Source organism: Puma concolor, chromosome F2 (assembly GCF_028749965.1).
Source record: "Puma concolor isolate L17-30 chromosome F2, mPumCon1.1.hap2, whole genome shotgun sequence".
Classification (NCBI taxonomy): Eukaryota; Metazoa; Chordata; class Mammalia; order Carnivora; family Felidae; genus Puma; species Puma concolor.
The window spans coordinates 29030163-29057035 of NC_141684.1; the positions used below are offsets into that span (position 1 = coordinate 29030163).

At 41.7% G+C, this 26873-nt stretch overlaps 1 protein-coding gene across 4 annotated transcripts in view; it reads left to right on the forward strand.

Moving 5' to 3' along the window:
* The window catches only part of SYBU (syntabulin), a 113980-nt gene that overhangs the window by 76124 nt on the left and 10983 nt on the right, over positions 1-26873 (forward strand). For 3 of the 4 annotated variants that reach the window (XM_086695249.1, XM_025922649.2, XM_086695248.1), the window contains exon 5: positions 26002-26104. In XM_086695249.1, coding sequence (XP_086551375.1) covers positions 26002-26104 — 103 coding nt within the window. Of the gene's footprint in view, positions 1-1740; positions 2150-26001; positions 26105-26873 lie in introns of those variants that run through there. The other variant, XM_086695250.1, reaches the window with a different exon arrangement.

Sequence of the window (26873 nt, forward strand, 5' to 3'; positions counted from 1 at the left end):
CTCTCATTGGACATTTTCTTTAAGACTACAATTTTGATGAAGGTATCAGTGAAGTTACTGTAAAAAAGAGGTTATAAATACAAAGGTTAAATATAAACATTAAATAAAATACAGAGGTTAAAACCAGACAGAAGTTTATTTGTCTCTTGCTAAACAAAACCTAGGTATTTGGGTGATCCCTAATCACCGAATCACAACCTATGTCAGGTTGGCTGTGACCTACTAGGCAGAGGAAGGGGGAAAGGGACCGGGGGGCACTCAGTCACTTTAAGGTCAGGACACAGAAGTCATTTCCAATTATATCCCAGGACACTTGGTCAAATAGGCACCTGTTACTGTGGAAAAAGGGGAAAATGGAGGTAGACAACCTGCAAGCTGTCACAACATCCACTGTAGTATGAGGACAGCTGATTTTTCTGTTTTCCTGTAGATTTATACAAATACCCTTCATTATCCAAAGCTATTTGGTTCTTGAGTTCAGTTAGCAAGGGATATGGGTTTTTGTGATTTCTACAATTTAACCATTGACCATATTGCCATTTAAAAGGTTCTTTTAAAGGATGGGAGGAAATCACAGGAATAATTACATAATCTGTTTTTTTTCATTTCTTAGCCTCCTTCATTTTAAACAATCCCATCAGTTGACCTCCATAGGCAGCCCAAACTAGCACTGATTGAGGTCAATTCAGACTGATGTGTGTTTTTCAAACAGCATTTTTTGTTTGGAGAAGGTAATTATGAGCAAGAGCTCTATAATAAGAGGCTATGGAAAGACTCTAATATATGGGGTTTCTCCTTTTCTGAGAGATAATTGTGGCAGGAGGTTACCTCACCTTATATTTAGGCACTGAATAGGGTGAACCAGGCCACTTGCAGACCTATGGAGAAAAGAAAGTCTTCTCTTTTTCTTTATAATATAGAGGAGTAATTAATACTTAGCTTTTGCAGGTTGCTGTGAGAATCGTAAAATGTATCGGGTATATAGCATATGCATACTGCACATCACTGAGAGGTCCACGTGCACATCTTGTATCTTTGCAAAAATCACTGTTAATGTCTGGCAGGAAGTTTTGTTTGTAGTGATGGTGTCTGCCGGCATGCTGTATGTGTTCAATATATTTATTGAACGTATTGAATTATCTCTGTTATCACTGCTATTAAATAAGAAATGAGGCAAGTTTACAAAGAACACAGCTTTAGAGGTAAGCATGTGTATCACGTATCTTTGTAAAAACCAATGTCAGTATTTGGCAGGAAGCTGCATTTGTAGTGATGGTGTTTGCTTGGTACACAGTATGTGCTCAATAAATAATCACTGTCATTATTGTCATTAAATAAGAAATGGGGAAAGTTGACAAATAGCACAGTATTAAGGCATTGGAATGTCTACTCACCATCTCCTCTGCATTAGTCTGGTTTTATCACAGATAACTGTTTTGTAAGAATTATTCTGATATAATGGAGGGCTTTGGTGAAAGCTTAATAAACATGTCTACTCTAAGCAAATCCATTTGGAAGGACTATGCCCAGGGAGTCCTCAATTCCTTTCCTCCCTTCAGAACAACAGATCTCTCCTGTTCCTCTCTCTTGGGCAGCTCTGTGAAGTGCCTTGCATATTTAAATAGCTGGAATTCATGGAGTAAAACAAGCATTTTTTCCCCAAGCTTCACATTCTTGCCATTAAATTTAGGAATGTGTGGGGTTTTGATGCAATTTCTTCCTTGCCCATTGGGATACAGTCATTGTAGAAAGACTAAGCGTTTTGCTCCAACATTGTCAAAGGATCAGCCCTGACTTGTGCAGGCATTTCCTTCTATTTGACAATTTGGTATTTCTTTAAATGCTTTGTGTCCATTCACGAGGGCGATGGTTTCATTTGAAATGCTGCAGTCACCAGGGAGAAGCTCCTCTTCCCTGATAGGCCAGCCATCTCTCTGCCTCCTGTTGCTATGGTGCCCAGCAGAGGAACTTCCTTGCCCTGCACATGGAGGAGGCTCTGTCTCCATGGATACCCCACTCTAAGACTGTACTCCATGGAGAGATGAGCTGCTCACACTGTATTTCTGCACGAGACATACCCCAGCCTGTGGCGGGAGGCTGTTTGCAGAGGCAGTGTTTGCCATGAAAGTCTACGGAGCTTACCTTCTAAGTAAGTAGTATTAGTCACAGTAAGTAAATAATTATATTGGATCACAGAGGATATGCTCTTTGTGTATGTCTGTGTGTGTAAAGTTAGTTGTGGTAGGCGAAAAATGTAGTCTAAAAGCAAATTTCAACTCTGCCTCTCAGATATTCTGAATGCAGAGTCTATAACTAAACTTTTAAAAATACACACATATATTGTTTTAAATACCCCTTGTCATCTGTGAGTCTGTTTGTGGAATTCAAAGCCAACGCAATGAAGATAGATTGACCATGGACATTTACATTTTAGAACGCTCTTCTAAGTCTGAGCATCGCATGCTGCATTTATAAATGCAAAGCCTGGCCTTCCCCAGCGGTGCGCTCTGGGAATAGTTGAGCACAACCACAATTAATGCTAATTGGCACTGCACATAGTTGCAGTGGGCCTCTGTGTAGGCTGAGACGCAGTGTATTTATTATCGAGAGAGCTTGGTCCCGTGCTCTTGTCTGCCAGTTCATGGAAATTATTCAGAGCACATCTCTGACCAGTTTTAATTTACTTTTCTCACGTGGCATCCAGGAGAAACTCTGAAACTCTTCATGTACATGGAATTGGGATGTCGAAAAGTTTTCTTCTTCGTCTTCATCTTCTTCTTCTTCTTCTTCTTCTTCTTCTTCTTCTTCTTCTTCTTCTCCTTTTTATTGACTGATTTGATCTAACGCTTCCTCTTTACATTCCAAGAGCATAAGGGTTGGGTTTGCAATGTTGTAAAATAAATGAGTCATCTTAAAGCGATTTTCATCTGGTGGGCAAATGATTAATGTCTGTGGTGTTAAAATTAATTACTAGAAACAAAGGAAGCCTATACATATGGTAAGCCTAAGTGTAGTTCAATAACTTTAAAATTGTGTAAAATTTAGATTTTTAGGCCATCCACAGTAGATAGCATCCAGCAGGTCTAAACAAAAAGCAGAGCATGTGTTATATTGGTATAAGAGAAATTCATTTTTAATCACATAAAAGAGTGAGCACAGAATATCATGCTAGATTGTAAATTTCTTTTATTTTCTGTACTTATGACTGACAACTGTTAGTCATGGCTCAATTTTTATTGCCCAAAGTGGTGAAAAAATATCACCCTGTGAGAGTGTGTGACAAGTCCACATCTGACTTTGTCACTGAGGTCAAGCTTTAGGTCATTGCCTTAATATTTTATAAATATAATTTCCATCTGTCAAAGGAACAGCAGACAGATAAAGGGGCATGATGAACTCTGTTGTGATCATGCTTTTGGAGACATGGAAACAATGTCAATGACACTTTTCCAATGTTTTTCAGCTGATTGGTAGCATAGGGCCCCATTTCACCATCTCGATGTGTCTGTCCCCTTCTCTGCAAACCAGCATAACATGGGGTTTTTTTCGACCTCAAAATATGTGAACCCCCTCTCTAAAACTGTTTCCTCATCTGTACAATGGAACAATAATAGGACCTGTGATATAAGGCTGCTTTGAAAATTGAGTGACATCATCAGTGACACATGGCATACAGTAATTATCAGCTGTTGTATTATGAATACTATGAGTATCATCATCACCATTTTTGTGATGCCATATAGTCAAGGGAGGCTGTGGCTCAGAGCTTGCACAATTCTTTGGTTTGGTTCCCTTAAGCCTATCAAATTTTCTATCAAATACTTACTGAGAATCTAACTATGTGCTTAGTATTCTGATGGGAATGATGGCATTCACTGTACAAGATAATGTACCTAACAAAATGTGACATAGAGAATAGTCTTCTCTTTTCCAGTGTGTGCTTTTCTCTTTTGGTTAAATGGCTATACGTGCATATAACAAAGCGTTTGCCTACTCATTTTGCTACCACTAGTGGATATGTAGCATTCCACAATGGGTCTGTAAGATAAGAGGGGGTAGGCCATAGCATAAGTTGTTAATATTTAGAATCAATTAAAAATATGACCGTGAAAAATCTAGGTTCAAAGTTTAAGTTCACTTCCTTTCCTGAAAGGATTTCCGTTCAGAGTGTAGTAAATGACATACTTTGAAAAGAGAACAGTTTCATTAAGTTGAAAGTTTGGGGGGTGATGGGAGAGGAAGAGACAGGAATGATTGATTAATCTGTATAAAAATAGGCCCCATGCTGGGACTTTTCCTTTTGCACTAATCCTGTGTGACATCTGAGCCAAAAAAAAAAAAAGTACATATAAAACCAATGCCCTATGCACAGAGCCTGCTGGTGTTGATTTTAAAAACGCATGAGGAGTTGACCCAGATTACATTTTGCAGCTTTATTTTTATTTTTATGTCATTTTCATTTTCCATTTCTTCTTTCTGGCATATCCTCTCTTTCCATCTGTTTGCCCTGGAAAGAACGTGGCTTGTGGAACAAGGACCATACCAATCCACTCGAATGGAAAAAAAGGGAAGACATTTTACGATGTGATTTAAAATGAGCTCTCGGGAGTTTGGGAACTTGGGAATCAACGTATGTCCAAATACATAGTTAAATATATTATGCTAAACATGATTTCATATGCAATATCACTCAGATAATCGAGCTAGAATAAGCCCTCTGTTGTAAGTTTCAAGGCAAACGTTAAATCCTTAGCAACATCCCCACCAGCATGGTGACCTTTTATCTTTACGATGCTGGTCTGGTGACCAAAATAATGCCCCACTTTCTTTCCCATTGTTATCGGCCACACAGTCAGATGCTCTGATGGTGCACAGTTTGTCAAGTGTTCCGTTAGGCACTTGGTGCTGCAGGCATGAGTTGTGGGTCACATCCTTTTGTTGACATCTGAGGAGCATTTTGAGCTCTCAGCTCTGTTCGCGGAGTCTTTTTTTTCAGCAGAGGGAGTTTGTGGCAGTTTCAGAGGGAGGCATGCTTCCTTGCCCTGTGTGGTGGCAACATTATTCGGGGAAACTGGATCTTCCTGAGTCTTTGGCTTGTTGTCCTCACCCCTGTGGCTGAGATAGGAAGGCTCTGCAACCCTCTGCCAGGACGATCTGATTTCTGCCGAGACTGTTGGCGGGCCTGACTGTTCTTGAGAGATGGAGGTTGTGCCTGAACCTGATCCTGCCTGACATCCAATGCTTCTCCCCTCAGTTACTGGAAGAGGAGAAGGATCCAGGCCACAGGCTGAGAAGCTCTAGGCGTACTGAGCAATGGGTTAGGATCTGTAAGTGGTGCCCTGGTGTCGTATCCCACCAAGCCGGGCTTGCCAGGGATAGTAAGGGGTTTTGTCTGCACGAAGCTGGGGCATTCTTGAATTTTGGATGGGATTCTCCAACTTAGCGTTCCCACCCTTCCTTCTTTCTTTAGTCTCAGCCACCTCTTAACAGAACTGAACCTGTAATGCTACTCATTTGTTTTTTCAACAAGTAGTTATTGATGAGTCAGGTACTGAGCCAGGTACTGGGATATAACTGTAAACATGGGGTTCCCTGTAAGATGTGTAACATGTTTCTGGGGGAGGTACAGGGTCCCGTGAGTGCAGAGAGGAGGACCTTAGAACCCAAACTTTGGGAGTCTGAAAATCATCCCAGGGGAAGTAGTGTTGTACTGACACTTATAAAGGGTTAAACCAGCTGTTTAAATGTGCAGACACTGAGGTATCAGAACTTCACAAGCCATTGCTGTTCATTTGAATACTATGTACTCCCTTAGGGTTGGTTTTTTTTTAAGTTCATTTATTTATTTTGAGAGAGAGAGAGAGAGAGAGTCGAAGAGGGGCAGAGAGAGAGGGAGAGAGACAGAGAATCCCAAGCAGGCTCCATGCTGTCAGCACTCAGTCCCACAAACCCCAAGATCAAGACCTGAACCAAAACCAAGAGTCAAACGCTCAACCACCCAGGGGTTCCTCTCCCTTAGAGTTTTAAAAAAAATTCTGTTGTTATGATTACTATGTTATATCTAATAATTATTTTTTAGATGGCTCTTTCTTCTGCTGGGATGTGAGCCTCTCTAGGACATGGACTACATTTTCTTCCTTCCTCCCTTCCTTCCTCTTTCTTTCTTTCCTCTTTCTTTCTTTCTTTCTTTCTTTCTTTCTTTCTTTCTTTCCTTATCATTTTATTATCTTTTATTTTAAATTCATTTTAGCTGCTTCCCTGTTTCTTTTTAATGTTATGTATAAAATGTGATGCATAACAAGAATATATATAACATACATGTAGGCGTTCACTATAATAATAAGGCAAATATTTGTGACCCACCTTCCACTCTTAGAATTACCACCCCCAAAGCTGCCGGTGTGATCTCCCAGAGCCCATTCTCTGCCTCCCCCCACAGGTCACCACTATATCGAAATGTGTGTTTTGTATTGCCTTGCACTTCAAAAACAATCTTAACATCTTATTACATATGTGTCTCTAAAAATATGTCTGAACACAAGGGTAAGATTTAAAAGACCTGGAGCCATGTTTTCTTTGCCTTTATGTTCTCCATAGTTAGCACAGTGCCTAGAACTTTGTAGGTCCTCTCCAGATGTTTGTGAATGAACGGAAGCTCCCCAGAGCCCAGAGGATATTTGTGTGGTGCTGTATGTCAGGGAGAAATTAGAATTCAGCTTCAGTGAGCTTGTTCCTTTTGAGCCTTGTTAGTTTTGCCTCATTGGGGGTGCTCATAGATATAGTCCACAGAAATTAGTCACAAACCATTTAGTTCTTTGGAGATATTTTCAAACTATCATTCCCCTACCTATCCTCTCTGTCTTACCACTGTGCAGTTATTCTCCAGTGGTCCTGAAGACAGTGGCCTCAGTATTTTTGTGACGGTCTGTTTTGCTTTTCCATCCCATTTTGCTTTTTCAAAGAACATTGTGGGGTGAGGAGGAAAGGGGTGGAGAGAAGAGAGAACACTGAGTACACTTGAATTTAAAAGTTAACTTGTGGAGGGCTGGGGGTGGGGCAGATTAGCAAGGCAAGCAAAGTGTTGGCCTGGGAACTTGTGCTCCGTGCCAGATGTCACTTTGAGTGGAGATCCTGGGGAAGGTTCCATTAAACAAGTCCATGGAAATTCAGAGCATAATTTGTGTGTGGAGCCTAATCTAATTGTGAGTGTGCTTCATTCTTTTTAAATACTATAAACCACCTAAGAATCAGTAGAGAATTTTTTCAGGGGGACAGGCAAAAGCATTTTGTTCAGAAGCTGGAGAGTTCAGATAATTTTTAATTGGTAAACAGTGGTGTGAGGTGCAATGCTGGAGCTGGCTGATGGAAGCTGAGCTGGTTTGCAGAATGCCTTGTCTCCCTGCCCAGCATGCACCCGGCTGTCTGCAAGGTCACAGTGGGAGGGCCGCCTCCAAGGTAGTGTCCCCTCCCTGGGCGGGTTAGGCCTTGAACAGGTCTCTCTGAGCAGAGTGCAATAGCTTTTCCACCTGCTTTGCACCTGCTCTCCTCCAAGCCAGGCCCTTGATCCAGAATTCTCTCTGTTGTGCTGCCAGGTTTTCTCCTGGAAACATTTCCATGTGACCCTATTATTCCCTCTCCCTGATTCTCACTTTAGTTCCTTGAACACATGTCTGAATTAAAACAAACCCCTCTAGCCTTTCTGTTTCTCCATTTGCTTTTGTTCCAACACTCTGTATAGATGCCAGAAGTGGCCAGAATTTACCCAGTTTGTTTGTTTTATTTTATTGACATTTGTGCTTCCAACGAAAAGATATTTGCTTTAAAGGTGGATTACACGGCACTAGATTAAATCTAACATTGATCTCGGAGCATCTCAATCCTTTCTGATTAGATTATTTAATTTTTTGCACAGTCCTCAGGCAATATGAGAGTCATTTCTTCCTTTCATTTGGCTGAGAAAGTTCCTGCTTGGTTTGCTTTTCCACTCTGATAGGGCAGAAAACATACATATCTTCATTCAATTGTTCTTTTATGTAGTGGCATTGCAGTCAAGCATGTAACACAAGGTGAGGGTGTTTGTTAATGTTTCACATACTTGCTGCTTTTGCTGTTTTAAATTCTTTTATTCACCTGGATGACGTTGAACCAATGCACTTAATTTTCTGAACCTAACAACTAGGTTCAGAACTGGGAAGGATCTCCACTGTCAGGGTTCTCCCTTCACCATATGACCCACCTCCTAACTGTCATAGTCATCTGCCTTGCCTTCCAGCCTCCAATCTCTCCCCCAGATATTGCTGTCACTATATCTGCAAAAACATCACTGTATTCATATCACCATTCCATCTAAAACTCCGCATGGCTCCCTCTTGCCTTCCAAGTAAACTCCCTGAGGACAGCATTCACATTCTTCAGCATTCCAAGACAACTCACCTCTGTGGCTGCTTTATCTCATCCAATCACTATCCTCCAGCCAAACAAGGGATCCAACATATTCTGAATATTCCCTGTGTTTTCCTTCCTCCTTGTGTCAGGTCCGGTCATCCCTTTCACCTGAGGTCTGTCCCTTTCTGCACCCCCAACACTTGTTCCCATTCTGTCCAGTGTTCGAGGCCCATCTTAAGTGGCATCTCATCCATGACATATCTCCTCCCCCATTACCCTCACCTGGCTAGAAGTATTTCTTCTCCCTCTGTGTTCCCTCAGGGCCCCCCTGTCTATATTGCACCCATCTTGTCCTCTCATATTCCAGTTGTTTGTGTGGTCCATCTCCTGACAGGGTCTTTGGGCCCTGGAGTTCTTCTCCAGGCCCCTCCTCCCCAATCTCTACTCCCAAAGCCTTAGCATGTGCAAGGTTTACTGCGTATTTGAAATGGACTAAATTGAACGTTATTATCTTGGTTTCCAGTTCTTAGATCTTTGTGAATTCTGATCGTGAGGTCCCAAGCAGAGAGGGTGGAAAAGAAACTAGAGTCAGACAACCAGCTCTGCTGTTTACTAACTCATGGCGCGGGGCAAATCATGTCACACTCAGAACCTCAGTTTCCTCGTCTACACTCTGAATGTTTTTGAGAGGAAGAATTAAAGGAAATGGCAGACATAGAGTTTCTATCACATTCAGCTTTTGGTTCACAGCAGCTGGTAACATTAGTACCTGACCCCGTCCTTCCTTGAGTAGGTTATTCCTTCAAGGCCTGTGTAATCTGTAGTCTGCCGTCAACACCATACCTTTCGTGTTTTCATGCATGTCATTAATAAAGCATGTTAAGTAGGTTAAGGACAAGGGCAGAGTCAGGTGACACATCACTGGAGATTTCCCTCAAGGTTGACAGGCAATCCATTAGTCAACATCCTTTGGGTACTGGACTGTGCCATCACCCAGTGCACATCTCCACCTTGTTCGGAAGACTGTTCTAAGTGACTAAATGCCTACTGGATTCCACACGTGTGATTTATGTGGTAGCCTGCAATCCTAACTCTGTCAGAAAAGGAAGTGAGAGCTGTGTGTCCTGTCTGGTTCTTAGTGAACTCTTGCTGGCTCCTACTTGCCTCTACAGCTTTACTGCAGATCAACACCAAACTTGGCAGTTTATAATTGTCAGAATTTACCTTTCTGTCTGCTTTGAATACCTGTATACTTTTTGTTCATCTCCAACCTGTTACTTCTCTTCCTTTGTGGTTTCTCAAAAATTAGTCGGGGTTGGGGTGGCACCAGGGTGGCTCGGTCAGTTAAGTATCTGACTTCAGCTTAGGTCATGATCTCACAGTTCATGGGTTTGAGCCCCTCATCCAGCTCTCTGCTGTCAGCATGGAACCCGCTTCAGATCCTCTGGCTCCCTCTCTCTCTGTCTCTCCCCTGCTCTCTCTCTCAAAAATAAATAAACATTAAAAAAATTTAGTGGTGTTATTTCAGCCAGATATGTAAGTACTTTCAGTACCTTCCCCCTTCATTCAACAAATATTCTTCTGAGCCTACTGTATATGCCAGGCACTGTGCTTGGCCCTAGGGAGACAGGGATGAATGACACACAGGCCTTCCTAGGCTGCGTGATTTTTGCATGCCAAGTTTTGGGCCGAAAGCTTGAGTTTTAAGAGATTTGGTCATATGGGGTAGAGATAGGGGTGGAGGGAATATCTATCCTAATTGTAAGTAATACTAGTCTGTCAGTCCAGTTGAAGGGAGAAAAAGAGGAAGGTAGCTCGGAGAGCTTTTTCAGGAGCCACTGCTGAATGCTGAGAGTGGGGAACTTTTAAATCTGTCGAGGCAACAGCACCTACTGTGTGCTAACGGCTGCATTACACACTGGGATACAATGAACAGAAGCCCTCAAGGAGGGCCATCTGGGTGCCTCAGTCAGTTAAGCCTCTGACTCTTGATTTCAGCTCAGATCATGATCTCACAGTTTGTGGGGTCGAGCCCCACATCAAGTCCACGTTGGGCTCTACTCTGACTCATGGAGCCTGCTTGAGTCTCTCTCTCCTCTCTCTTTCTACCCCTCCCCCTACCTCTCAAAATAAATAAATAAACTTTAAAAAAAAGAGTGCCCAAGGAGCTGATGACATGCTGGGAAATTGTAAGCAGGCATTGCAGTGCAGTGTGATAAATGCTTCTTAAATTCTGGGTAGGGTGAGAGCATGAAGGAGGGGCCCTTCCTGAAGGTCAAAGAGGCCAGAGACCTGAATAACAGGTAGTATTAGTCAGGCTCAGAGGGACAGGAAAATAATCCAGGTAGAGGGAACAGCATGTGTGGAAGCTGGGAGTCTAAAAGGTACTGTGCTGCCTTCAGGAAATGGTGGTGGTTGCACTGGCTGGGGTACAGTAGCAGCTAAAGAGATTACAAAGGGCTTGTAAATCATGCATTTGGACTTGATCTTAAGGATGTGGGGTGCCATTAGAGGGTTTCAACAGGGGAGCCACCTAATGAGATTGATGCTCTGGAAAAGCATGGGAGATGGAGTGTTCAGGGCCACGGTGAGCTGCTAGGGCACAGTGTGTGGCTGTTTCAGTAATTCTGGGCGAGAAATGCTGATGGTCTGTGGTGGAGCATTCTGGATGGGAAGAAGCAGACGGAGTTCAGAGTCACTAAACAGATCTGAGCAGGTGGCTTGCAGTTTATGGTTAAATATTAAAAACAAGAGCCATTGATTATAGTGGTTTTCAAACTTTACTGTATGTAAAAGATCACCTGGACAGTTCATAAAAATGTGGATTATGGGAGTCAGTGTGTATTTTCAGCAAATAGTCTAGATGACATGATGCAGATGGTCCTCAGACCACACCATGAAGAATCCCTTTCTATTAGATGTTTTAAAATGACAGTACTTCTTTTAAGTGTATTCACAGTATGTTCACTTTTCACTTAAGAATGAAGATTCAATCCTGTTATCTCTGTTGAAAATGCAGGAATGGCTCAGCCCCTAGGGTTAATGTGCTAAAAAAAAAAAAAAAAAAAAAAAAAAAGAGCTGTCTCCTCCCTGTTTGCTCTCAGAAAGGGATGCAGAGCCAAGCAGAGTGGCTGTAATCTTGTTAAAACCCCTGCTGCAGATTGTTTGTAAATGAATTTTCAAAGCTTTCAGCATGCCCTTTGCCAGAGCAAGCAAGCGACCATTAATGGAAAAAACAGTATTTCCCCAACCCTTGAAGTTCCATGCAGGTGTGCATTCTTAGTGTTTTAGGCATATTTTGATGCACTTTTTATTGTGATCTTTCTCAGGCCAATATACCTGGTTTCAAATCCCAGCTTCACCATTTATGAGCTGTGTCACCACGAGCAATGGCTGTGGCTGTCACCACGAGCAATGGCTGTGGCTATGGCTGTCCTTTCCTTCTCTCATCTGTAAAATGAGAATAAAACCACCTGTCTCATGGGAGTGGTGTGAGGATTGAATGAGAAAACAAGTAAACCATGCTGAACAGTGTATGAACATAATAAGCCATTTCTGACCATTACTGCCCAGTAATCTGTAAAAACTTTGTATCATTGAATTAGAGGTTAGTCATTAATAAGCACTTCACCTTCTTATTTCAGTCATAGTAATTTAAAAACACACACATTTATGGTGCCCATATGCAAGAATTCTTAAAGAAACATAAGTGTTTAGCAACACATACCAAACATATGAATAAATAGGCCAATAATAACAATGATGGATATTTATTGTGCACTTAACAATTGTCCCAGTCTGTCCTTAAATTCTCACAATGATCCCATCAAACAGGCGTGCTTGATCCCTTTTTGGATTGAGGAAGCTGAGGTGTGGAGAGATTAAGTGATTGCCTGTGGTCACATTGTCATTCAAGAAAAGATCAAATATTTGAACTCAGAACCTTCCAAAGCTAGACGCTGCTCTTATCTACAGCTGTTAGATACGTATTGTCAGTTAAGTGAAGCATGGTTAGTAACACTCAGATTTATGCCAAGTAAATTAAGAAATTGACTCATCTTGAATGTGAAATGTGTAAAACTTGATTACCAAAGTGTTTTCTGTGGTGTACAGCTCTATTTAAATCACAGTCAAGCCTGCACTCCGCTTCCCAGAGGCAGCCATTCAGGAGCTACGCTAGATGATCTTGAGGGCATCTCGGTCAGAGTGTCTTAGAGCCGTGCTTCTCCAACTTGAGTGTACAGATATCTCAAGGGCTTGTTAAAAACTAGATTACTGGGGCCTCACCCCTGCCTCTGAGTTGCTGCCTCAGTAGGTCTGGGATGTGGTCTGAATGTGGGCATTTCTAACAAGGTCCCAGGTGCTGCTGCTGCTGCTGCTGATTTGGGCACCAAACTTTGAGAACCACCATCTCTGAGGAAGAAGTAGATGATTTTGGTGAATTTAGGAGCAGAGGATGGTTTAAAATCTACCCCATGATTGCTGACCTGCTCCACAGACCTCATTGCTTAACTTGACCAAGACGCTTGGAAGCGACAAATTGTCAGCTCTAACATGGAGATGGTTAGATGAAAATCAAAATATAAAAATCTTTATCTTTAATATTTCCAAAGCAGGGCAGTTGCTTTCTGATGTAGAAACTTTTACACAGTCTCTTCCCCTTCCCCAAACAGTGGGGCCTGGTTTAAAACCCAGGTGGTTCCCTTACCTGTGACTCAAACCCAGTGTTTGGCTTTAGAAGTAGGTACTTTACCCAGTTCTGGGCTATGTTAAGGAAGCACCATGGAGCAAGGATTTTCTCCCTCCGTGAGGATATATTCATAGTCCAGTGACTCTGGGGATCTTCTCATGTCTTTGGGCTGGTCTCATTGTCGACACTAAGGGGGAAAGTCATGGAGTAACCTAAGCAAAACCCAAATGACGTCATGTAATCTCTCATCTTTTAGGGCTACTCAGGGTCAGAATGACCCAAGAATGGAGGATCATCTCAGGCATGTTGGACCCTAAAATTGGGATAGGGTAAGGCAGACATTTTAGTTTTACTTGTAACTGTTGATCCTCCATGGCAGTAAGAGATAAGAGTACAGAAAGATGAACGATCTGCAGAGCATTTCTTTTCGTCTGTGGAATATATTACATTAAAGTGGATTTGCTCTCTGGGTTTTTTTCCTTAGGGAGACTTGTGCCTCTGGAAATACAAATAGTTGTTTATCAGAATGGAAACTCTGGCTAGATGAGTAACTGGAATAAACCCAATTCATTTTCTCATCACCAGGAGATTGAAGAAATTATGGTATGAGTATTACAATGGAATATTAGATAGCAGTCAAATGAATGCACCGCAAATATATGGAGAATCTTAGCAATATGATTTTAAATTAAAATTGTCCCCAAAGATTATAGATATCATGGTAGCCTGTTGTAAAAATGAAAGATAGACAAGACAGAAAGTAAAAAAGAATCTGGTTTTTTGGAATATTTATACATGTGATAATTCTTTATAAAAAGGAAAGGAAGGAAATGGTGAGCAGGGTATAAGATGAGGAGGTAAATACAAGTTAGTGTGGATATTCTAGTTTTTGTGATGGGTGGTGGTGTCTTCCCTGATTATTATGTTAAATGTAAACAAAAATATAAATACAATAAATAAATACTAAACAAATAAACATAAATACTGGTTCATACAAACCAGTCAGTAAAGAAATAAAGATAGTCTTGCATGGACCAATGATGAGAGTGCGTCAAGAACCAAGGAGTCTGATTAATCCAATTCTGTGCATCTGCGACTCATTTTTAAAAGAGGAGGAGGGAGTGAGGAAATCGATTTCTAAGTTGCAGAGAAAATAATGAAATGTCACCTTCTAGGCCCATGCTTGGTTCCCACACAGCACTGTGGCCTGAAGGCTTTGCCTCTTTCTCCCATCTCTCATGTCATTTGGTCCATTTGGTTCTTTATAAATGAAGGTCACTGAGGGAAGATATCAGTAGGTCACTGAAGATTGCCAGCAGAGTCATTCAGACAAAGCATGGCTGTAGTATCACTGGGGTAGGAAAAACATGTGGTTCCTTTTCTCTGATACCTACTTCTCAGAAAAAGGTAACACGTCTACATTTTTTCTTAGAGAAGCAAAAGTAGGAATTTTAGAAAATGAGGAAGACTGTGTCCAGTACAAAAGACTTGTTGCCAGACACAAATTTGGGGGCCTGTGTCTTAGAAGGATGTTAAACGACTTGCCTCTGAAGTGCCTTTATTGCCTCATTTCCTTGCTATTGCTTTTCCTCTGGTGTTACTTCCCTCGTATGCTGTTCCCTTCACCCTGCACGACTGTCTCCACAGCCCCTCGTGCTACAGGCTTGAATGGTCATGGGTAGTTTTGAAAGCTGGCTAGTTTAGTCAACCTCTTCCATGTAATCTTAATCTTTCCAGCAGGAAATAGTACTTCCCTTTGTTGACCTTTTTTAGAACCTAAGTTAGCTCCCTGCTAAGGCATTTGCCTGTTTCTGACAGCAGGATCAGTGTCTCAGCCTGACATTTGCTAGGTGTACCAAGAGCTGTGGGCATTCAAATATGAACTAATGACATCTCACCCTTGTGGAATGTCGTCTCCCACCGTGCGTGTGACCCACAGTCTCTAGGAGAAGGTTCTCTAGTTGGCTATTCTTTCATGTGTTTCAGGCTTTCACGTGAAATTGGAGAATTCAGTCGATACAGCCCGTATCTGAGGATTCCCTTGTTGATTTATAATCTAATTGGAGGAGAACGAATCCTTACCATTCTCTATCAGAACCATCTTCTGTTTGTTTATTTTCATGCTAGTTTTGGTTTGCTGCTCACACTTCACGGGACAGCTCACCTCACTCCTGGTTCCTGATCCAAGTCCTCTTCCTTGATTCTGGTCTTACATAGTGTTGGGATCCAGATGTGGTTCAGGGAGGGTAATCATAAGAAGAAAAATAAAAATGAGGGCAGTATTTTAAAGTGTTTGCTGAATGCCAGGCACTACTTTTTCATATATTAACTTATTTAATCTTTTCAACAACTCGACGAGATAGATGCTATTATTTTTTTCCTCTCATAGAAGAAAGGGAGACACAGAGAGGCTACATGGCTTTTCCAAGGTCACACAGCTAGTAATGGAAGCTACTAAACCATAGCACCTCATAAAAAGCAAAGAGAAACAACTTCACAGAGATTGAAATGCAAGACAGAAACAGAAAAGGGGATACATCATTCATGAACCAACAGGAAAGGACATTAAGATATGAGAAGTGGAGCATGACTGAGTGCTGACAAGGTCCATTGATGTAACTCTCTGACAGACTGTTTCAGTGCAGGAAAGGGGAAGTTCAGCGCTGCTGAGAAAGTCAAGGGAGTGGGCTGAGATCCAGAGGCAATTTCAGTGTAGATGTGGATTGTGGCACCCCTGGAGGTGAGGCCACTGTCACAGGTGGCGGGGCCTGTGAGTGCAGAACAAGAGCTGTGTGGTGTGACCTGGAGAGTGTCACACCGGGTGCCAAGGATGAAGAGAGGCAATCAAGCCTGTTAGATATTAGAGTCTTTTTTCTTTTTTTAATTTTTTAATGTTTTGTTTTGTTTTTGAGAGAGAGAGAGAGAAAGAGAGAGAGCATGAGTGGGAAGGGCAGAGAGAGAAGGAGACAGAATGTGAAGCAGGCTCCAGGCTCTGAGCTGTCAGCACAGAGCCAGATGCAGGGCTCGAACTCACGAACTGCAAGATCATGACCTGAGCTGAAGTCAGAAGCTTAACCGACTGAGCCACCCAGGTGCCCCTAGATCTTGGAGTCAATTAGGAAAACAGTGCTTACGACAAAAGTAAAGTTAAAAAACAAAATGAAACACCATGTTGTCTTAGAGTGTTGTTGCAGGTCACTGCAGTGAGTAGCAAATTATGTCATCTCCTAGGAAGTGGGTGTTTTTGTTCCATTCATGGTGTCAAACTGCCTGCGGACAACACCGCTTCACTGAGAGTAGAAAATGAGGTGACTTCGAACAAGACTCATCCTCTCCCTTTCTCTTACACTCTGGACTTAAAGTCACAGACCTCAGTCCTAGCCCTGTCCCTGACTTTAATCAGTCCGCATTTCTCTCTCCCAGGCCTCATCACCTCTTCCCTCCCCCATGAACTCATTCTGCATTGACACCCTTACTCTGATCCCACCAGCCACCTCCAGTTTGCTTTTCCCTGATTTAGGTTTTCCTGCCAGACCTGGAGGGCAGGCACTTCATTTTGGTAAACACTGGATAAACAACACTTCTCCTTAAATAGAAGCAGCAGACTCCCCATCTAGCTTTTTTAAAGGGGCAGAAAGTCCGTTCAGTTCTGTGAATTTGACAAGAAATTAAAGATAAGGAATGTGCAAAAGTCTGGAAAATTTTTCAGGGAGGATTTGCTTTCCTTATTACCAGGCTCCCAGAACAATCAGTTAGGATGAAGTTCATGGCCACAGTGGATGTAACCCTTCCCAGACCTGTTCGGTGGAAGGCAGTGGGAGATGGAACCACCTGCCGAAGGGTTTGTGTCTGATGCTGATTCATCGTGGAAGATGATGTGTTGCCTATGTGGTTCATTTGGTGCCATTCAGCATGTTAGCCTTGGACACATTGGCCACACCCAAGGCAGCAAGTTAAGGCTGATGGCATAACCCAGATGGGGAGTTTTCTAGATTGTGAAGTTATTCTCTCTGCTGAATGGTATTTGACACCCCCAGCTCTAAACTGGCCAGTCCTTCCTCTTTAAAACAGGATTATGAAGACTTCAAATCATGGACCCACTACTAATTATCCACTAGCTTTGCAAACCAACATGTGTACACATGAGTTTGACTGGACCTGGGCCAGTATTCAAATGTGTGCCTCCTCCAAGTCCCTGTCTTCCTTTCCAACCCTCTGAAGATGGATTTAGCCCAGGAGGGTGCCTTCGGAAGGCCATGAGGGTGCAGGCCACTCTGGAAGTTAGATTCTTCTCTTCTGGGCACTTTGTCTTCAAACTGACTCCTCCTGTTGGCAGCTGGTTCACCTCAACTTTTTACTTACCTTCAACTTCCTATTGAAGAAAGTCTTTGCAATCTGACTGCACCTGGAGGGAGATTCCATGTGCTCTTTATCTTTGGAGGTCTCCTCCCCAGTGTGGTCTGTGACTGCTGGCTGCACAGTCATCTGAGATTTATTGAAAATGCAGATTCCTGGATTCCCCCCAGGCCTTCTGAACTGGAATTTTTGTGACTCTTACCCAGAAGTCTGCACTATTATTCACCTTTCCAGTGATCTTTAGGCACAGTAAGGTTTAAGAATCACTGCATTATTAATAATAAGTATAAAATGAATATTTATGAGCCTGTCAAGCACATCTCATGCATTTCACTTTTCATTTATTTCAGCTTCACAACTATCCTCCAAGACAGGAACTGCTATCCACCTAGAGTGGGGCTGACACATAACACATGGCACATGCTCAATAAATTTTTGTTAAATACACACACACGCACACACACACACACACATATACATAGACATAGACATATACATACACATATACATATATACATACATATATACATGGAGTCAGGCTGTTATAGTGCCTTCTTTAGGTAGAGCTTGTTGGGTGTGTGACTTTGCAGGCTGGCTCCTCCTTCTGCTGATGCTGGGTAGTGCATGGCAGTGGTGATAGAGGATCCCAGACTGGCACCTGATTGGCCTTTGGTTGAGTTGATGGATCTCTCATCTAGCGTTCTCTTCCTGGCCATCTCTGGCAAATTAAAAGGGCCACATATTTATTTATTACTAATGAAGAGAGCAAGCCCAGGGAAGCTGGGTGGTCATTCATGAAACCAGACAACACCTGGTGTCCTTCCTGTAGTTTACTCAAGTCGGTCAATACACAGACTTAATTTTCCCTGGGGGTGAAGCAAAGGGAGACTAGTTGCATCCTGGGTTCCTGTCAGAAATGTTCACTTCCTCCTGCTTTCTTGAAGTTTCTTTACACCCTCTATGTTTATCATTTCTTTCATCCACTTTCTTGGTTAGCAGGTGTATTCCCTGTATTTCTGCCAAGACAGGCAGCTCAGCCAACCCAAGATAAAGGAGTGAACAGGTGAAGTTGTCTTCGACCTGTCAGGCCTCTTGGGCCTCCTTTCTCATGCTCCTCCCCTCCTTTTCTCAGACCAGGCTCAGGGGATTGGCCTCTGATAAGTAGAGCTCAGTAAACCTATGTACATTTTCCTGGGGGCTTTCTGAAGGCAGGGTTCTAACCTGGGTGCAACTCTAGAGATTTTTGGAGGAGACCATAGGGAGTTTGTTTTAAAACCACAAATGTTTTAGACATACTCTGTTGTACATGCACACACATACACACACACAGAGTAAAAAATAGAAACATATTCTCCACTGACAAATGGCTGAAGGAAAACCACCTTTTGTAAAGAGTGATTATAAAAATGTTTGACTTAAAGGGGAGCCTGGGTGGCTCAGTCGGTTAAGCATCTGACTTTGGCTCAGGTCATGATCTCGTGGCTCGTGAGTTTGAGCCCCTCATCGGGCTCTATGCTGACAGCTCAGAGCCTGGAGCCTGCTTCAGATTCAGTGTGTCTGTCTTTCTCTCTGCCGCTCCCCTGCTCACTCTCTGTCTCTCTCTCAAAAATAAATTAAAAATAAATAAATAAATAAATAAATAAATAAATAAATAAATAAATAAAAATGTTTGACTTAAATAGGAGAAGACATTTCCTATTGTGGGACTTTTTAAGGGAAAGGTGTTTAAAAAACTCTCTTCTGGCCTTCAAGCCACTGTACCAGTAGTTCTAACTAGAAATAGTAATAGCTAACATATACTGAGTGCTTGCCATGTACGAAGCACTGTTCTAACTTCTCTGCATGCTTCACCTAATTCCTGCAACCCCTTAACAATACTTACTATTAATATCTTCATCTCCATTTCACAGATGAGGCATCGAAGGCAGAGAGAGAGGGTAAATGATTTGCTTAAGGCTTTGCAGAGTTAGAAGAGGCATGATTCAAACCCAAGTGACTAGACTCCAGGGCCCTCTTAATACTACATTAAATGGCATGACTGCTTTTATTATAAAATGCTTTTTCTTTAGAAAAAATTAGATTGTTTCAAAGGAAAAATAAATTGTCAGTAATTGTAGTGCCTCCTATATTTTTTTTTTTTTGAAGAGTAATATGCACATGGTTAGAAAAGCCAAATAGCTCGGAAATATATAAAATGAAAATAAGGGTCTTGTATATCCCACTGTCCCATTTCCAAGAGAAACCACTATTATCAGATCTTTTTTATCCCTCAATAAAGATGTTCTATGCATGTAGCCAGTTATATATTATTTAAAGATTTGTTTATCAAAATCAGGCATGCCATACCTACTATTCTGCTTCTTGGTTTTCTTTTTTTTTCTTTTTAAAGTTTATTTATTTATTTTGAGAGAGAAAGAGAATGTGGTAGGGGCAGAGAGAGGGCAAAAGAGAGAGAATCCCAAGCAGTCTCCACGCTGTCAGTGTGGAGCCAGACATGGGGCTTGAACCCACAAACCATGAGATCATGACCTGAGCCAAAACTGGAAGTCAGACACTTAAACAACTGAGCCACCCAGGCGCCTCTGCATCTTGGTTTTCTTATGTAGCAACAGGTCTTCTAGATGTTTTCACTCCAGCACACACAGCTTCATGTCACTCACTCCTAGCATGATTGTAGACTATACTCTTAGGTCCCTGTATCATCTGATTTCACCAGTCACTATTGATGGGCAGTTAGGTTGTTTTTTTGATGCTTAGGTGCAGGACAAATTCCTAGCAATACAGCTTTCTTTTTTATGGATATTACACCAACTCACACTCTTGCTAACTCTTATGGGAGTATTTTTCCCAAACCTTCAACAGAAGTAGTGATATCAAACTGTTTTTTTAATTTTTTGCCAGTCTTGTGGATGAAAAAAAAACCCTTGTTTACATTTACATTTATAATGTTATACATGAGATTGAGTGGCTATTTGTGTAGGTTGATCATTTATTTTTCTTTGCCATCTGCCTGTTCATGTCTTTTGCCCATTTTTCTGTTATTTTTTTTTTTCTTATTTGTATGAGCTTTTGGTAAATTAAGGAGATTGGCCCTTTGTCTGTCATATGTTGTAAATATTTTCTTTCAGTTTATTATTTGTTTTTGACTACCGTTTTCCCATAAGCAGTTTTACAGTTATGTAGTCATATTTTTCAATACAAAATTATTCTCTAAATACTTTAAGTTTGAACTTCCTTTTGTTTTTAATTGTTTACATATGTTTTTAAATTTACAGTGTCCCCATCTATTGAACATCATTCAGAATGAAGATAAATCCTTTGTGTAATTTAATGAAAATGATGCTTAGAATTTTTCAGAAAGACTTCTGAAATGCAAGAAAACTTGTGTATATATTTTCAATCAGTTTATTGGTCTTTTGATCAAATATTCCTTTTCTAAGATAAACATCTATAGGGGTTTTAGGGAATAGTTTGCAAAAACTAAAGTAAAAATCCTTTAGGTTGTGAAGCATTTTTTGGATTCATTGGCTAGGTGCCCCAAGGCTTCGCAGCTCAGAGTCTGTTCTACCAAATCTACTTTAGAGAAGCTTTTTTTTTTTAGAGTATCTTCTGTAATTACATGTGTCCACTGCCCCAGTTGCTCCTTAATTGCTCTGCTTGGCTTCAGTGAAAATGGCTCCTCTCCTCCCTAGAGACTTTTAAATAAAAGATCTGTGTATCTGTGTGTGTGTGTTGGGGGAACAGGGGGAGGATGAAGGGATGGGGAACTATTTTTTTATTTTTTTCTTTTCTAGTTTGCTGCCTCTATTTGAGGTGGGGATATAGGTGGCCAACCTGAATTAATTCGATAGCTTTGTAATGACAAAGGATAAAGGAAGGTTTGGGGTTGCTTCAATCAGTGGTTTAGAATGGCTTAACATGGCTTAGTCGACTGTCTTCAGAGGCCTGTGATGCTCTGATGTATGAGGAGGACTCCATAGTCTCCTGAAAGCAGGCAAAAATAATAACGTCCTAAGAGACCAGATTGCAGGCAGTGTTTCAAAACAGTAATTCTAGTTATTAGTTTTTGTACATACTATTTTTGTTTCCATTTTTCCTTTTCCAACTCCTGGCCTCACCATCACATGCACAGAATGCTTATTACCCTAGCAAGAGTACAGCAGTACTACCTACCAAACAAGAACCACCAGAGCTTCTGGAGGCCAGCGAGCTGAGCTTCTTGATAGTTGGAGAATGCCTTTTGCTGCAGGATGTATAGTCACTAGGACATTGGCAAAACAAGTTCATCCTCCCCTTTTCAGTCCTGGAATCCTGCTCCACCAATGCCAGCAGCTGATCGAAGACAATATTGATGAGGATGACTTAGATATGCATATTTTCAAACCCTGTTTAGCTGATCAAGCACAAGTCTTCAACAGCCAAATATTGTGTCCTTTGCTTTGTCAGAGTATTCTCTGTGACATCAGAGATTTACCTTTGGGTATCTATGCACAGGCACATGGGGGGCAAACACATTCTTGACCACAAAAACTGCTTTAGCCATCCAAAAATACATATGATGCAATGTATATTAAAAGTTTTGAAATTGAGCGTATCCTTTGACTTAAAAATTCCTGCAGGCATTTATCCTAAAGAATAGCAGGCAAGGGGGCGCCTGGGTGGCTCAGTCGGTTAAGCGTCCGACTTCAGCTCAGGTCATGATCTCGCGGTTCGTGAGTTCAAGCCCCGCGTCGGGCTCTGTGCTGACAGCTCAGAGCCTGGAGCCTGTTACAGATTCTGTGCCTCCCTCTCTCTCTCTGACCCTCCCCCGTTCATGCTCTGTCTCTCTCTGTCTCAAAAATAAATAACCGTTAAAAAAAAAAAAAGAATAGCAGGCAAGGGTATAAATTTGCATTCCCTGGAATATCCATGAAACATTAGGCCTGTATTTTAAGAGCATGGACCCTGGTCAGATGACCTCGGTTCAAGTCTTGCCCCTACTTCTTGGGAGTTGTGTCCCCTTGTGCATGTCACTCAGCTTCTTGGCCTCATTTGTGAGAGGGGCTGATAATTGTCCCCTACCCCCTGGAGTCTGTACTGTCATGAGAAATAAATGAGTAAATATGTGGGACACCTGAGTGGCTCAGTTGGTTAAGTGTCCGAATTCAGCTCAGGTCATGATCTCACAGTTCATGAGGTCAAGCCCCATGTCAGACTCTGTGCTGGCAACTCAGAGCCTGGAACCTGCTATGGATTCTGTGTCTCTCTCTCTCTCTGCCCCTCCCCCACTCATGCTCTGTCTTTCTCCATCTCTCAAAAATGAATAAATGTTAAAAACTTTTCAATAAATAAATAAACATTTAAAAATAAATAAGTAAATATGCTTAGAATGGTTTTTGGCACATAGTGTTTGTTACTAATAATGGAATAATTGGACATAGCCTATTATTCATTGATTTAATAAAACAAAATGTAGTATGTTTAAAGATACTCACATATTAAAAGAAAAGCAATTAGGTTACATAGTAATGTATTTACTAGGAATGCTGAGTAATTATATACCAAAAGGTTAACTATAGTTATTTATTTATTTATTTATTTGGTGATGGAATAATAGACTACATTTTGTCCTATGAATCATTGCTATTTTCTAAATTTTCTACAAAGGAAATGTGTAATAAAAATTGTCCTTTTAACCCCTGCATAGGAGTAATAATGGCTAACACTTATTGAGACCTTACTATATCACACACACACACACACACACACACACACACACACACATTCATTGCTTACAGTAACCTTGACAGATGCCATGATTATCATCTCTGTTTAACAGATTTAGAGACTGAAACAGAGAGGTGAAGTAATTTGCCTAAAGTGAGTGGTAGAGGTAGGATTTGAACCCGGTCTGTCTGACTCAGGGCCTGTGTTTTTAGGTTAGGTACTCTCTTTGTATGATTTTAATAATACAAATGAGCATTGAACTACAGCACCCACAACAATAACCTAGTTGCATACAAATTCAAAAGAAACAGAGTGCCTCTCCTTCCTTGAGTCTTTGTTGCCAGCTAGTAGATAAATCGGGGGTTTTCAGATCTCCGGTCTTCCTCTTATTTGTCTTGCTTAGTAAATGATGTAGTAAAATTGACCTTTCCTTGTACCCCTTCAAAAGAGTGTATTGACTTTACATTGCATTAACCAAACTGGAAATGTATTTTAAAAAATAGGAAACTGAAATGGCGTAAGTAGCATAGACATTTTTCTCTATCATATTACTCAGTCCTGAATGCAGCCACTGGGTACTCCAAAAGAGTCTTCTAACTTCTTTCAGAGTGCAGAAGGTAAGTTAGAGAAGTAAACGAAAAACGTGACCTTGGACCCTGCCCATACCTAAGAGTCAATATATTGAGTTCCAATAGCAATAAAACGTGGAACAGACTTGTCCCTTCAGTTCAGAGTACATAATTACCAAAGATCAAAGTCATCTTGAGGAAACAATGGATTTTCAGCAGTTGTCTGTTTTTGTTCTAGAATTTCTCTTGTTATTCAGGTAGTAAAGTTATAATTGATGGGCTTTTGTGTTTCTTTTAAGGAATGAAAATTGGGGTGTTTCAGAGCCATAATTTTATGTTAGAAAAGAATATCTCAAACCTGGTGGCTGCAACCACAGGATCTATTTTTGAAAAATGTCTGCCTTTATCACTTAATAACCAACCTGATAATTTACTAGCCGGCAAGGCTGGTTGATTAAGGCCATCAGGACTGGCGTATTGCTGGACAGCACTACCAATGATGAATCCTTGAGATTGTAAAATACTACAGGTTAGCCAGTGCATTACTCAGAGGCAACTAATTACATTTGGGGAGCTCATTACAATGTTAGACAGTCTCTGAAATCCAGAAGGAATAGCTGATCTCAGTCCTGATAAATTGCCACCCTAGTTCTCCCAGAATTCTGCTGGGAATTGGGATTCACTGCTGACATCTGTGCTAAGAGGTCATTCTTGGTCTCTTTTCCACAAGAGGCTGCACTTCCTGAGAGGTCCTGGAAGCCAGGAAAGGGATTTTTCTCTCTCTACCTTGCCATCACCTGGCAAAACAAATACAACCCATCAGTGAGAGGATCTGTTCACCAGTGGGCTAGTCCAGCTGCGTCTTGTACCAATGGGTCATCTTGGCAGTTAGGCAGATGGTAGTATATAGTTTACCCAGGAATCTCCCTGGCGCCCCTCCTTCCCGCTGCCTTCCTGAGGATGCAGCCTGGTATGGAGAAGTGGCAGGGGAACTTGGTCCTGGCCAGGACTTTTCCCCCACAAGCATTGGACAAATCAGCTTTGACTTCTTCAGTGTAGAATAGTGAGATATATGTCTGCCTTACAGACTTGTCAAGATTAACAGAAACAAAGAATAGAAATCATGTCCTTATAGGGCCTTGTGTTACTATTGTGATGATAATTATTGTTAGAATCTCAAAGGATTTAGATTATTCATATTTTCCTCAACTCAAAAATGTGAGTTGGCTCTGGGTTCTAGACCAGAAGAGTCATAAATTGTGTTGTAGGAGTTGAGAGATAAGGTCAAATAAAATTGTATCCCTAGATTTATTTTCCAAAGCATATGGAACATTATCTTTTATTTTTTTTAATCTTCTCTTTCTTCTTCCCACTTCTTCTCTTTTGCATCTTTCACTCTCCTTAACTTCCCCAGGCAATCCTTGGAATATTTCCATTATTACTATTCCAGAACTATGTATTTTTTGTTAGAAATGAATTCATATTAATTATTCTGCAACACAGCATGTTTCTAATTACATATGAACTGTAGTTTGTGCTCAAAATAGAATGTGATTTTTGTAAAGTAATGAACAACCCCCCTACCCGCTCCCCCCCTCCCCAAGTAAAACTTCACATATCAGTATAATCCAGTTTCCATCACTGTCACTGAACTTTCTTCATTCTGTTTGGAAATGTTCCATTTCTGCTTTTTGTTAGGGTTGTGCTCTTAATAGAAAAACAGCAGCTGGAGTCAGAGAGTCACTGATCAGATAGTGCCGGTTCAAGCAGTTATCCGGACCCAGGCTTTCTTCCCAACGGCTTCTAACAGACTGATTCTCTCCAGACCCTAACATGCCAGATTCAAGTATGGCTAGCTGACTGCAAAAGCCCAAAGATAAACTCTCCTGGAAAAACTCCTTTGGGACTGACAAGTCTGCTTTTCGTTCTGCCTAAAGTTTGGGCCCTGCACGTTGATGTTGTCGAGGAGTGCCCAACACACAGGAAGAGGCGTGCATTTCTGCCGCAACCTTGGGTCACAGTGCACGATCAGCTGGATGATGGGTGTCTTTATGAAACTGGCCTCACCGTGCTTCTAAGCTGTGTTTATGACGTGATGTCGTTGTACTTGCACCTTCTCTTGTTTGCTTTGAGGGAAAGGCTGGGAACCTAGAAGGTCTGGAATCCTGCCACTTGCTGCGCTCGAGTGTGCACGCGCCGCGCCGGGAGCCAGACCGGAGAGGCAGGAGGCTGGCCAGCACGTTCTCAGGTTTCCTTTCCTTCAGGCCTCTCTCTCACTCCCCTGTTGTTTTTCAGGTAGCGAAGCTGATTTTAGCTCCTCAAGCAGCACGGGCAGCATTTCCGCTCCTGAGGTCCATATGTCTGCTGCGGGAAGCAAGCGGTCCTCCTTTTCACGCAAGTAGGCGCCGTCTCCTGCTCTGTAATTATTGAGACGCTTTAGGCAGGTGACTCACCTGTACTTTATGTTTCTATAGAACCACCTGGATTACTGTCCGTTCATGATTTTGTTATTTTTCAGTGAGTAGGTTTTGGTTTTTATAATGATTTGAAATTGAAACTTTCCCCTGTCCTACCAACTGTGGTCACAGGGCTTGACCAATATGTGTCTACCCGGTGGCTGTCTCTCATCCGGTCCTTGGCTGTGTGTCTGCTCGTCCTCTGCCTTCTCTTTCTCTCGCTCACCTGTGTACTCACCTGGTATCCACCTCCTACCTGCCCTCCTTCATGACTGTGTCATCTCTTGGCTGTGGAACCTGACTTCATAGTGACCCCTGAATACTCCCAACAGTCACTAGGGGAAGGGGGTGAAAAAAGACTAAAGTTAATGGCGTGGGTGGCCACCACCATAAAGAGACATTAGAGCAGAATAGCTAAGTATCTGTGCTCTGGAGCCAGGCTGCCTTGGTTTGAATGCCAGCTCCACCACCTATAGGCTGTGTGGCCCTGAGCAAGTTGCTTAACTTCTCTGTGCCTCAGTTTTCTCATATGTAAAATAGGACTATACCCATACCCACTTCATAGGGTTTATATACACATAGTGTGGGGTCAGTGCTTAGAACATACCAAGCATCAACAGATGTTCACCATGGATGCTATTTGGGTTGCGGGAAGAGAGGAACTGTGGGAAATCATGACCCACCATTCACATTTGGTAGGAAAGGTTGTAA